The sequence below is a fragment of the Osmerus eperlanus genome, chromosome 24 (genome assembly GCF_963692335.1).
Source record: "Osmerus eperlanus chromosome 24, fOsmEpe2.1, whole genome shotgun sequence".
NCBI lineage: Eukaryota > Metazoa > Chordata > Actinopteri > Osmeriformes > Osmeridae > Osmerus > Osmerus eperlanus.
This window is the reverse complement of record NC_085041.1, coordinates 8,259,000-8,273,333: the sequence shown is the minus strand read 5'-3', so window position 1 is coordinate 8,273,333 and position 14,334 is coordinate 8,259,000. Positions and strand designations below refer to the sequence as shown.

Below are 14,334 nucleotides of genomic sequence, written 5' to 3'. Positions count from 1 at the left end.
ATGAACAAATCAGAGAAAACCTTTACAGTAATTCTTTGAGGCACATTTTTTGTATATATACAAATATATGTATTGTATATATATATATACAAGTTAAATACAAATAAAGCAAAATCTTTCAAAATGCTTTCAATTAGTAAAATTATTATTATAACTTATGAATAAATATGTTGCATGATACTGTAGCTAATTGCTGTTCTAATTCCAGTTCACTAATTGTGTTTCACAATGCATTTATATAATTACAGAAGAAAATGACAAAATTAACATTACATTTTTTCACATTTCCACATTCCCTGAGGTATTTTCAGTTCTTTTAACACATACACCTTTCTACCCTAAGTCTTCTATGTTCAGTTTGTTTGTACGGCAGTGAGTGAACAGCAGAGACAGTCATGGCCGACCACTTTCAGGTTTACCACGCCAGTGTTTTCAGGACATGCAGGGTGTATGTTTTAGTGGCGACCGTGACTTATGAGAGAGACAAACTAAGGTGAGTATGTGTGTTCATGTGTTCACAGGTCCACTTCCTCTTCCATGTGTTCCAGAGAGACTGGAGGAGTCTTCGGTCCAAGCTTCTCACAGCGTCCTAATCCCGATCAAGGTAACACACTCACACACACACACATATACACACTTAAAGGCTGTCAGATCTGTCAGCCTCTTCTGTGGCCTTTGAGGTTTCGGTAACAGGAGGTCAGGCAACAGTATTTAACCTTTGACCCTGAGACAAAAACAGCTTGAACTACAGCCCAGGTGATTATAATGTTGGGAGTTAACACACTCTAACTGTCAGAGCAGTCCTACCAACACCCCCCTTCTCCCTCTCTTTCCCTCCCTTTGTCTCTCTCCCTCTTTCTATCTCTTTCCCTCTCTCACACTTTTTCTCTGACATGCAACAAACCCCACTTGCTAACAAGCTAGTGTGTGTGTGAGTGGTTAGCTGACAGCGCTACTGTGAAAGCAGGGAGCTTCAGTCTCAGCCAGCTCCACCATCCCACCGTTCTGTCAAGGCCCCCTGGTGGCCAGCAACAATAGCACAGGGCCAACTCTCCCCATTTCCTCGCTCTCTGCACAACTCTCTGTGCGGAGTTGTGGCTGTTACTGTCGCGTGCGTGACGTGATCAAACCTGACTAGGGCCTCTGCTCGCCTTTGTTTGCTTTTCAGTTGGGTGGTCCGCGCCTCTCCCTGGAAAGTGGACGCCTTGAGACGACGATTCATCTTTGAAGGGGCCGGGTTATGGCCTGAAAACCAATACCCCCAGTGTACACAATTAAGTTCACACCAGAGGTTACACAGGGAAATGGTCTCCATTCCGTGGAGGTGTGAATCGGTTGAACCCGTACAGAATCATGATTCTCTATGGTCAAGGTTACGCAATTGGGGGTGGGGTGGCGGGGTGGGCTCTGAGCAGGTTGGCTGTCCCCATAGCGATTGTGCCTCTTTGGCTACTTTCATCCAATCACTGAGACAGCTCTTCCAGTGTTCTGATCACTTTCAGCTGTGTTAGATTCTGCTGTGGGAGACTTCTACTGTGCAGGAAAATTGTGTGTTTCCTTTTTGTAACATGGCTTTATCCTCGAGTGCTTCAATCTATATTGTTTTGATCCTCACGCAGGATATATTTACAATGTATTGGCTTTTCTTCCTTGTCCTAAATTTTTCCTCCATTGTTAATGAATGTCGTTGTTGTTGGTGTTCATAGTCTCTTCAGATTTTTGGTCTAACTACTGCTCATTGTTTATTTGTCTACAATATACAAACTCCAAATCCATAAGCCAGTTCAATCCATGACAAGAAATGGCAGCCTCCGTTAAAGTGACTGTGTACAAAATGCATGTAAGTTTAAATGGCACCATATATATGAAACCCTTAACAATTAGACAATATGAACACAAAATAAATGTTCAAAATCCCTCCAGTTGAATTCAATCCCAGCACTTTATCTGACTCACGTGTCTGTTCACCATACAAGGGGCCTGTCACAAGCCCCCTGCCCCTCATCAGAGGCACCACACGCAATTGGGACCCCCACAACAGGCCAGGTGGGCCCCTCCACTCACACTCAGTCAGGGCCCCCCTCCACCCCCACCCCCGGGGCCTCCCTTGACTCCAACTCGCCGGCTAGCTTGTCAGTCATGGCATGCGGGTGGTGGTGGTGATGGGGGGGGGGTGGGTTCAGCTGGGCTTCCTGTTTTGCCCGAGTGCAGCTCCGCTTCCTGGCAAGGGACCGCTGATGTCAGTCTGTCAGCGAAGAGGGAACATGTACACACGAGAGCGGGAGCGCACGATGGCTTTTGTTTTTTGCATGCTGCCGTGTGCACACGCGCTCACACACACACACCTGCAGTTGCAGTCAATGCTCTTTTGCTTGTTCGCCCACAGAGGTCACACACACACACACTCACACAGTCTCTAGTCATCTCTCTGCTTCCAACTTACCTCCCCCTTCCCTCCCTCCCTTCCACACACACAAACCCACACACACACACAGGCGCATCCTAGGTCCATCCTTGGAGAAAGACTCGGTCCGTAAGAGCTCTCATGTACCATTAATCCGATCAGTGGCTGGCATGATTGATCAATTAGCCCGCTTAGACATGGGCTTTAGCTGATCAATACCAGTGTTCATCTGCCCAAAGATTTTCATTAGGCCCTGCGTTCTGCATGAGCGCATCCATTAGCATAGTCCAAATAGGTGGTGGAATGGAATGCAAATAGCCTGTTACTGCAAACAGCCAGAGAGCTGTGTCATTTAATGGTGTGTGTGTGTGTGTGTGTGTGTGAACAAACCAAGTTAATTAAAACTCAGTGAATGAAAGGAATATGATTAGAACCAAATCACTCAATTAGCCATCCGTCAATTATCCCAAATGACAGAGCATTACTGTATTTCATGATCAACGTGTGCTTTTCAGAAGAAAGCGAGGATACACTGTGTCCTCGCCGCTATTATATTTTTGATCCCGGACCCCCGGGATGCACCGGGGATGCGGTACAGACAAACTCACCTTTCTCACCCTTTATTAAACCTCTGTGGCCAGCACCATTGTTTCATCCAACAATCCTCATTGAATAAAAGTATGCTGTCTTTTGTTCTACCGATGTATGGCCCTGTCAAGGGTCCTGTCGTTAATGTGCCATCACCACGCCTCATATCCTCATTAGACACCGGCGCACTGATGTTATTTCCTCTGTGTGTGTGTGTGAGGGCCAGAGAGAAATAGGTGTGTGTGTACTGTATTTATATGTTCACAGGTTGGACAGTTGGTAATTCTGTGTGCGAGCCGGGGTCAGTGAGTTGAGGATTCAATGAGTGTGTGTATGTGTGACGTTTGCGATGAGAGGTATTATTCTGGTAAAACCGGATATATGTAGATATTTACATTTACATTTAGTCATTTAGCAGACGCTCTTATCCAGAGCGACTTACAGTAAGTACAGGGACATTCTCCCCGAGGCAAGTAGGGTGAAGTGCCTTGCCCAAGGACACAAAGTCATTTGGTTTGCATAGCCGGGAATCGAACTAGCAACCTTCTGATTACTAGCCCGCTTCCCTCACCGCTCAACCATCTGACACCCCATATTTTGTGAATGAGTGTCACCTTTCGTCGAGGGTGTGGCAATCAGAATGTCCCATGACGAACACGACGTCCTGGAGTTGCTTTGATTCAGTGGATGGGCGTTGGTTGGTGAGCACAACCAACAGGAAAAGATTATTTGGGGGTCATTCTGGTGTTGTTCCGTAGACCACAGAAAACTCACACACACACTCAATGTCTCATGCTTGTCATCTCAAACACACACACACACACACACAGGGTATAAGTGCCGATGACCAGCGAGGTTGGTCATTTTCGGGACGGGACGGGGGGCAGAATGACATTTCCGCGTGGCAGTGGTGGGGCAGAGGATGACACCCGTGTCCACCCCCTCTAGGGAGGAAGTCCCTATCAGAACACAACAGGAAAGAGACAAAGAATAACAAGAGCACATCTTTTTGGACATTAAATCACTTCCTCCAGGGAAATGCGCTGACCTGCGCTTATGGGTTTATCTCTGGGTATATCCTACAGCAGACAGGAGAATTGATTGGTGTGTGTGCGTGCTTGTGCCAGTGATCGCACCAACACGGAACACGAGTCAAAAGATGTTTCAAGTGGTTTTCTCAATTGTAGATCTAAGGGGTGAAATTGCCCGTGTTCAAACCATTCACTCAGATCCTGTCACAAGCTGTAAGACTGATTTCTGTCCATATAGATGACCTTTAAAAGTCTATTTGATTATCAAAAACTGTTTCGACAAAGTTGATTATTCTACCCTGAAAACCTGTCAAGATCCTTTGGCATGAAAACATCCAACACAGACTGAAACACGCACACGCTTTGACTCAACTCTCCTTCCTTGAAATGAATTTGTGTCCTGCAAGTAAAAAACACGACTTCCTTCCTCCTTGTGGGCATCTTCCTGTTAATGTCTGAAATGGGGGGTCAGGAGGGGACATAGTGGTCCCAGGTCTTGGTGTGTTCTGGTGCTGACCCCTACAACTCTGTCACCTTTAGCTTAGCTTAGCATCGCTGCCACAAACATGCAGAACGCCCTCCACGAAAACAATGACCCTAACGACAATTACACCCTCACATGAACATGATGTATGCTGCCCTTGTAGCTTGTGTGTATAAACACTCATAAAGAATACTTTGAGACACCAAATAATCTCTCAATTGCATACGTATTGGGCAGAGGTGAATTATTTGTTTTATTTCTATCCTGATTTCCCTAAAAGAAGCAGAAGCTGTGAATGTTTAATTTAACAGCTCACGTTCACAGCTTGGAAGGGGCTTGTGGTATATGATGGGGTCCGACTAGGGGCCCCTGGTCTCTGGGTGCAGTCATTAGGCCAACTCCCCGGTTTGGAGATAAGAAACCATCTCTACATTCCCGTCTTATTGAAGATGCTCCCCTGCTATAAGCACATCTATTATGTATGAGTTTCAAATTCATACTGACATTTATATCAGTTCTGGATTTCTGTTTCTGATTTGGCTACATGGGGTTTGTGTGTGTGTCCACCTCCCCTCCTCCCCACACTCCCACCCACCATCCAATCACGACCAGACTGTGATTATTTATTGCAGGGTCCAAACTTAATTAACATGTGGACTCTGGGTACTGTAGACACAAGCAACAGCTTGGGGTATGATTATGTTCAATCAATTGGTAATTTTTATTTGTTTTGTCTTTCTGTCTCTCTCCCTGTCTCTTTCTCCCCCCTTCTCTGCCTTCCTTCTCTTTTCCTTCACTTTTTTCTCGTTTCTTTCTCTGTCTCTCTCTCTCTCTCTCTCTCTCTCTCTCTCTCTCTCTCTCTCTCTCTCTCTCTCTCTCTCTCTCTCTCTCTCTCTCTCTCTCTCTCTCTCTCTCTCTCTCTCTCTCTCTCTCTCTCCCTCTCTCTCTCTCTGTCTCTCTCTCTCTCTCTCTCTCTCTCTCTCTCTCTCTCTCTCTCTCTCTCTCCACTTTCTCTCTCATGCGCTCTCCATCACCGCCCTCCTTCACACACACACACACACACACACCACCTTCTCCATTGCTTGTCTTAAGTTCCAGGTGATATTGATCTGATAGTCCAGCTAGAAGCCCTCTGGTCCAGCCTCAGGCCTACTCAGAGCTTCAACCCTGGCGTACCTAGCCTCTCCCTCTCACATAAAACACACACCGAAAGCTGGTCAGAATGGAGAATAAGGTGTCGGGTGTTTTCCAGCCCTCACCCCTTCCCCCCCCCTTCCACTGCCCCATAAGCACACACAAAGACCCTTTAAAATGTCAGTCATTTTCAGCTTTGAATTCACTGAGGACGCGCGCTCTCTGTCAATCTGACTTTGATTAGCACCAGTGGACACATGGCCGTGATGCACGCTCTTCTATCTACAGTGCTTTACGTGACATCAGAGGGAAATACCGCTTTTTTGACTCGATGTGGGCTCTCTCGTTCCGTTCACCTGTCCATTTCTTTCTCTGTTCTCTGACGTTGACCGCATTGTTACTCATTCTTTCTCTGTCTCTTTCTCTGTCGTGTCTTTGTACTGTAGGCTGCAGGTCACCGTCGACTGAACATGCATTTGCTGGCGTCAAGAAGCAGTTCACCTCCAACCCCCCCCGCTACTTTCCCTCCCTCTTTCCTCTGTCCTCTCTTTTTCTCTCCCCTCCTTTCTCACCCTTCTATCTCCTCTTTCTATGCACTTTCTTGCTCCAAGCGTACATAAAAAAATTAATTCATGCTTTTCTTATATTTATTTGTCCTGTTGGTTATGGTGTGGGATGTGTGTTTGGTTTGCACTTCTACGTCCCATGTGACATCCAGTCTGCACTACCCCGAAACAAAACTTATTCAAAACCGAAAACAAAAGGAAAACAGAAATAACTTCTTCCCTGGCCCTCTCCACTGTACTTTATCCACTCCCTTTCACTCCTTACCTCCCCCGCTCTCCTCTCCATTCTCTCCCGACAACTTCCTCTTCCCATTCCCCCTCCACTGTCCTCATCCCCTCATCGCTTCTCCTTTATGCTCTACTGTCCTCCTCCATTCCTCTCCTGTGGAAACACACCGCTGTGACCCTAACAGATGCCAAGGGGTATCCCCCAGGGTTGTCCCCTTGGTCCTCTTCCGTTTTCAGTTTGATGGCTTCATTTAGGCCTGTGATGTTCTCTCTCTCTGTGTAAGCCATGTCATTTTCCTGGGCCTCTGATAAAGAGTGGCTGCTGGCAGGGACTCAGGCCTAGAATTGGAACACAGGAACTCTCAGAATCCCCAAGGAGCTTAGGCAGACAAAATAAACGATGTTTCCCCCATTACAGTACCTATCTGCTGCTTCTGGGAGCAGCTGTGTGTATCTGAAGGCTTGCCAACGCTGGTGTGCGTCTCTCTCGTGAAAGATGGAGAGGAGGACAGGTGGGAGGAATGAAAGGAAAGTTGCTGCGGTTGTTGTCGTCCACCGCTGCTGTTGCGACGTGTCTCTATTGATGTGCACCACAGACGGACGAGTGTGTGCAGACACACACACAACACAGAGGAGATGTTCCATGTCCAGATTGGTAGGCTGTGTCATTGTTGTCTGTCACACAAAGCACCCCTCCTCACTCAAGGACATGCAGTATTGAACTGCGGAGAGCCCTGGCTTGAAATTACACATTTAAAAGAGCAAGACCACACCGCATCAGATTTTCAGATAACTAGAAGATGTTAACACATTTCTGACTAATCACATCCTTCACAAATTAAGCCTAAAGTCACAGCATTATCTACCAACAGTCACAATGGATACATGTTGTAACCACTGACCCCACCAGGGTGTTATCTAACATTCCAGTGTGCAGTCTAACGCTCTGATCAAAATGAAAAGAAGTTGGTATGTTGCTCACACAATTTATCCGGAAGTCGGTGAGACCAGCTTCACAACGTGGGTGGAATAATTAAGTAATTTGGCTGGTCTCCATATGCAATCAGGTGCCTGACAGTAAACAGGGGTTGTGTGAAAAAGAAGTAAATACTTACACTATAAAGAGATTTAGACAACATGCATTCACAAATGAAGTTCACCAATGTATATACAGTATAAGATTATGTTTATTATGTTTACTGTAAGCACCTGACGCCAAAGTAAATTCTCTGTCTGTGTACACTTACTTTTTAGTTTAAACTTCATTTTGATATATACCGGTACACACTTTGCCATTACAAAGGAGAAACTGCTCATTCGGCAAAAGGTTCGTAGTTACCTGTGCAGTGGGTACAGTTTGCAGGTCATTTGCCACTAGCTCTTCATCACGCTGCCTACAGTGCTGCAGTGTCTCCTTTGTAATAGCAAAGTGTCCTTCATTACACATGGCAGTATTGTGCACAACACAACATTCCACAAAGGAAGCACTGGATTTTGTGGGTGATTGTATTGTTGAGCACTCTCCTTGTTCAATCCTACACTGATCTATTCAAAGACCGAAAAGCCACTGTCACGCTCCCAGATCGTTCGATTACAACTCGAGACGTCGACCGAATGAATTGAATGGCTACTGACTCAGAGAGGTGTTAAGGAAAGTAAGTTAAGAATTAGGCTGCAAACAAGCAGCATGGTTGCGCGCAGTGTTTGTTGACTGTAGTGCTATGGGAAGATTTAGAAGTCTAAAGAAACACATTTTGACTTTCTTTGACTCGAGTGTATCTACATGTGTACAACATGCTATTGTCACGGTCACACATTGGCGGTCTGACAGGACTGCCTTATGATAAGATCCATCCACTATTTTGATGCTTCTATGTGTGTGTGAGTGTGTCTGAGTAAGTGCACCTGACAGCTTCAATGAGCATGTGTCTCTGTTTGCTTCTCAGGATTTGTGATTGGGTGCGCTGGTTTAATCCCGCCAACAGGTCTGTGTAATATGTGTGGTGTGTATGTGTGTGAGTGTGTGTGATTCAGGGTGTGAACCCTGCCTGCTTTTCAGCTCTGTGTTATTTCCTCAGCTCTCCATCAGAGGGTCACAATTCAAGGCTGCAGGGAACCACAGGAGACAGAGGCCTGTAGGTCCTTCAGAGTTCATTTCCCCCCCCCCCCCCAAAAGCCATTCATGCCTTGTGTTTCTAGTGGTGTGTGTTCATAAATGAGTGTGTCTGTGTGTGTGTGTGTGTGTGTGGTGGGTGGGTGGGTGGGTGGATGTGTGTATGCGTGGGTTGGGAGATAGTCTAGGAAGGATCGTACTTCCTCTTGGGGGTTGATTTGGGTAGGGGGCAATTGTGGGCATGTGGGTTGTGCACTAGTGAAGCCGCTCATTTGGATGGACAGATTTAAGCTTTCAGGTGAGGTGGGAAAGACTGGGGTCACGGTCAAGGTTATGATTTCCATGTGTGTGTGTGTGTGAGTGGTTAGTCTTTGTCTCTATGCATATGCAGAATTTGTGTTTGCCTCTCCACAGACATGCTTTGAGTCCCTTCCCCTAATCTTTTAAAACTGATGAAGGCTTGCTTCACTAGCATGCATGGGGTCATCGTTGTTTATTTCAGAGTGAGGACACGGGGAAGTTCCATAGATATAGAAAGCGTTATTGTGTGTCACTTGGTTTGCATGAACTATAATATGGCACTCATTGTAGCATCAATTTACTTTCTTTATTTTTTATCTTGAGACTTTAACATCAATAAATGTCCTAATTTCATTGTTTAAGGTTTTCATTTTCTGACCTGGCATCTATGAAGGTCACACAACATTTCATAACTACTTGTAAAGAAGTTCACACTACAGTATATTTGAAGAGGGTGACTTGGCATTCAGCCACAACCGAACTCTTTCAACCTGTATACAATATTCTCTGGAAAAAGGGAAATTGTTTCACCTTTGATGGAGCAAAGGTCAAATTTCATACACATGCTCTTATTTTTCAGGCCACTTGCCGAGATCTGCCAGGATTAGGTTTTTGTGTCTCCAATCCTTCTGGCGAAACAGTTTCATCTCTTTTACAAAGGAGCTAAGCAAACAAGGAGAGGAGGGAGGTTTTAAAAGACGTTGACAACAATCGTTTCGACAGAACGAACGTTTGAATTAGATGTTCGAGTCTGCGAGCTCCAAATGGATTTCTGGAGTGGTTGCTGCTGCTGGGCAGAGGGGGGGGGAGCTTTCAATTGGACGTAACCTTGAGTCTTTTTTATATGAGCTCTGTAGGATGTAAGTGGTGGTATAACGCAAGTGTGTCTGAATGCATGCTCTTCATTTATTAAATGTTTTTTAATGTTTAATTTGATTTATTTTTTCATTTTTCATTGATGTGCCATTGTCCTGGCAATTAATGGAAGGCTGGCAGCTAGGTTCAGGTACTTAAAAGGTACCACCCCCCCAACCCCCACCCCGCTGGTATTTTTTATGGCTAATAAGAATGATAATAATTAAAAATAAAACACATCTTAATGCTGTAGGCTTCCTCTTTATGCGTAATTATGTATTATGCTTGCGTCTAAATGAAACGACTACGGCCTTCGGTCCGTTCCATCTCCCAACCCCTGTATTTGTTTTGAATGCTAAGGTGAGGGTTTTGCATAACAATGGGAGTGATCCTATTCACATGTTGGCCTATTAATTTAATCCGTACATTTTTTAAGTTTGTCTAAAGGCGGACGAACTATGCGCCCCAATCGCTCGGCGATGAGAAACTTGGCTAATTGACTCTCTGAAGAATTCAGCCATTTTGGCCTTCTTTTTGGTAGTACTCCTGGCCCATTGAATGTTCATTGTGACGAACTCTGAATAAAACTGGGTGAGGTGTCTTCAATGTCGGGGACACCAAAATGACTGTTCTGGGGGGGGGGGGGTGGCAACAATTCTGGCCGTCAATGTTGTTTAGATACTCAAGAGAACGTCCGCTCTTAACGAACACATACCGTTGGCCTGTGCACGTGGACTGTGAGATGAAGACGAAGGCAGGGTGGAGGGTGGTACAGATTAATGTGTGTGTCGGGGGGGGGGGCTGTTGAAAGCCACTGAGCCCTCCTATAAACGGGATCTGTGTTCTGTAGGCCGAGAGGCTGGTGAGATGGATGAAACAGAACCAGATGCCTGGGGTCTCAGGGATTTCCCTTGCTGTCTGGTTCCGATCACTTTTCTGAGTGGCATCTCGTCACCACTCCTTGAGAACTTCCAGATACTTTTGGCACTTATGTGATCTGTGCATGGCTAACAGGGTGGTTTGTTTCTGGTTTGAATAGGCCTATACTTCAGAACCTAGTTTTGTGACTGCAGGTGATGTGTACAGCACGGAAAGGCCACTGGGGGTTGTGTTTGTAGTTTGTAAAGCCAATAGCAGGTGTTTTTGCCAGAATATAAGAAGGATTTAGCCTATCATTTCTATAATTTCTCCTATAATTTTCTCCACTTGTTGCTAGGCCCGACTCTGTGGCGACCACCAACACTTTAACTTGTTGCACAGGCAGCGTCCATCTCTTCTGTGTGAATACGGAATATGCTAGAAAACTAATGAGAACACTATGCGTGATGTGTTCCAAGAAACGGTTCAGACGCACTGAAAATGCACACAACTCCAGGGTGTTTCTGCCATGAAGGGAGAACTCGTTTAGGAACTGCCATGTGTGAAAGATACGTCACTCTTATAATTTTTTTTGCTGTCGGCAAACTTTTCCTTTGTTTTGTTTTTGTGTTATCTTAAGAGATAGAGCTCAGAGTTTTGCTACCTTCTGGGATGGAAGCAGCATATATTTCGGAGTCCTTTTTTTTCATTACCCGAGGCTTCACTTGTTAAGAGTCTGTGTGTAAATGTATATACATTATTTATACAAATTCATGTCGAGGGTTTACAGGTTTAACACTGTTCACATAAGGAGACAGTGCACTGTGTGCCAAGCTTGGAGTTTGTCTTTTACACCAGGAGGTGAAATTTCTTGAATGCTGTGATATATAAATACCACTATAACTACCACTATTATTACTATCTCTGGTACCATCTTAGGAGTTTGTCTTATCACTTGAATAGTAATAATTCAACAATAAGTAGTACAACGCTTCTAATGAACTGATAGGTAATGCAATACTGCCTTGTTGTCTAAAGAAATCCATGGTAGAGGACTGAGGTGTCCTCTTTCTATTTGTTTGTCTGTTTTCTATGTCAATACATGTCTAGGCCATCCTTACAGGTCAGTATGCTCTCCTTTGAGGGCACCAAAACCCTCTCCCTGAATGTGTGCTCTCTCTCTCCCCCACGTAGGTGCCCACATCCTCAGCAGCGGCCATGCCAGGTGATGGCAACCTTCATGTGGAGGTGGAGGCGAAGCTTACGTCCTGTTTCACCAGAAACCCCGCACCTCAGAAGTCTCACAGCCTTGTCTGTTTAAACTGACACACTTCCCTGTTATTTCTCTAATCTTTTCATTTCCTATTTTGTTTTTGTAGTCACTTTGTATACGTTTTTTTTTTTTTACTAGTACTTTGATTATTTTACTAGTACTTTGATTCCAACCTAGCTTGCCCCCCCCCCCCCCCCCTAAATTAATGACATACATAATGAAGCATGCTTGCATAAAATGACAAGTAATGCAATTTCACCTAGGTACATATCTAGTGTCTGGTCAAACGTCCATGCTGAAATAAAATGTGACTTGACTGGACTGGGATATATTGGTAAAACTTCATGGCCAGGCCTGACAATAACTTTACAATGCAATAACTAGACTGGAATAGCAGGACACACCTTTACAGGTGAGAATGATAACTAGGAGAAAGAACAGTGTCGTAAGCATATAATTATTTTATTGAAATATGAGGAAAAATTCCATCAGCTTCAAATCACCTCCCTGTGACAGGAAGTGGCATGACGGGTGAGTGGGACAGCAGGGGATGAAAGGTCATAAAAGAGCAGAAGGTCAGCATGTTCAGGAGAGATGTATCTGGGGGTATGCTTGTATGTGTCTGTGTTTGACGACATCCAAGGCAGCTGCAGAACTTTACTACAACACACAAATGAGAGGGGGGAGGGGACCGATAGAGATTGTCTGATCAATTCAGTACACACATTTTAGAGGAGTGGGGCAACAAGACAGTAAAGCTCAAAGACATCATAGGGGTTAAAGCAAAAGATTTAGCCGAAAGGGCTTTTTTTCTTCTGTACAAAACACACTGCTTTGAATGAATACTGAGTTAAATAACCACTTACACTTACAAAAGCCATAATGTTTCTGTAAAAAATCTGGTTTTGTCACAGACAAATTTGAAGCTTATGCCAACAGGATACTGAAAATGTTCTGTACATATGCAAATGTGGACATGTGAGGGGGGAAAATGCTTTGTTTCGATAAACATGCCACAGAGGTGAGACTTCATCAAACACAACGTGATGACTCACAGCCAGAAGGATGACGGTACTTGACAGATATTTTGTGAGGCCCTATCCAAGTAGTACTTGGACGTTTGGTAAAACTGTGATAAGACAACAACTATAGAATTCTACGCAAGGATAGTGCGGAATGACAAACATCTGAATGACTGAAAGAAAAAAAAGATTTGTTTGTTCATTTGGACACATTACAAGTAACCACAGCTCAATAGACAGATGCAGTCTTTGGTATACCGTGGAACAGACCGGACTGAAATATAAGCTTGGGACATCTGAAATTCAATAATAAAAAGTGATGCAACAAGAAAATCAGCCACACCCATTCACTTAAATACAATACGTCTCTTCAGTTTACAGTTTGGATTCTTGGAGTAATTTAACAGAATCCAAAACAAATCAGATAATTTCTGTGTTCATTGTTTTGTTCCAGAGCTGCATTTTAAAAACTATTATTAAAAAAAATAACATGCTACGGTAAACAAATTGCCGTTGACGCCTTATGTATGCCGCACAACTAGAAAACTAAAGATGCAATAAATTATCTTCATTATTAAGCGTAACCAGTGACATACATCAAAAAAGGTAGAAGACCATAACAAATAAAAACAGTTCTACAAAAAAACAAAAACAAATGTTTGAAACTGAAAAACGGAACCCTTACACAATCTGCCAAAATTATTGAATGCCATCAAAAAAATAAAACAGATAGAAATTCAACTGAGATTCCTTTCTGATTTTAGTGTCTCACGACATAATTAAGTACTGGTCAAATAAAGAAATAAACACTGTACACACCAAATAAAACAAACCAGAGGAATCCCTTTTTTTCAACTTTTTCTTTTTTAAGGAAATCATTGCTTTGCAATTTGCTTCATCACAGTTCTCTCCCACATGACAACATTAATGTAAACACATCTTGAATTATTCTTTTTTAAATTTTTACAACATTAATACTTTATATATATATTTGTACATATTTTTCATTCACATCTGCACGGTTAGCTAGCATGGAAATGAAGTAAGGCAAGACTCACATAACTGTGACATCACAAAATTGTATAATACTGATAGTTAAGGTTTTGTTACTTTTTTTGTTCTGCAGCAGGCTTTGGTCTGTTTGGAGGAAGGCAGCATAGCTCCTCCTTGTCACCAGATTCATGCTTTAGTTCCAGTTATTCATGAGAAAGATATTTTTTTAAGGGAAATATGGTACAAATACACTGACGTTTTATAACGAGATGTATTCATAACTTATGATGTGTTTAAAACAGATTTGATATAGACAAACAGAAAATGGGTTTTTGAAGGGGCTTAAAATTAGGAATCAGAGGGAGAAGATTTGTTTTGTGTGTGTTCACTTCTTTTGTTTTTCAAAGTTTTCAGTTAGTTTGCAGAGTTTCTTCTTGAGTGAGGGTTTTGGATCTGAGGATCTGTTTTTTACATTGCCACCATTT

General features: G+C 43.6%; 1 protein-coding gene across 3 annotated transcripts in view; it reads left to right on the top strand.

Moving 5' to 3' along the window:
- Positions 1-11,880, top strand: part of LOC134010795 (adhesion G-protein coupled receptor D2) — a 57,761-nt gene extending 45,881 nt beyond the window's left edge. Inside the window, exons 21-22 of one of the 3 annotated variants that reach the window (XM_062450076.1) lie at positions 494-604; positions 11,756-11,880. In XM_062450076.1, coding sequence (XP_062306060.1) covers positions 494-604; positions 11,756-11,790 — 146 coding nt within the window. In that variant the 3' untranslated portion in view covers positions 11,791-11,880. Of the gene's footprint in view, positions 1-493; positions 605-1,168; positions 2,285-11,755 lie in introns of those variants that run through there. The other 2 variants (XM_062450075.1, XM_062450077.1) reach the window with 2 other exon arrangements.
- Positions 11,881-14,334: the final 2,454 nt, after the last annotated feature.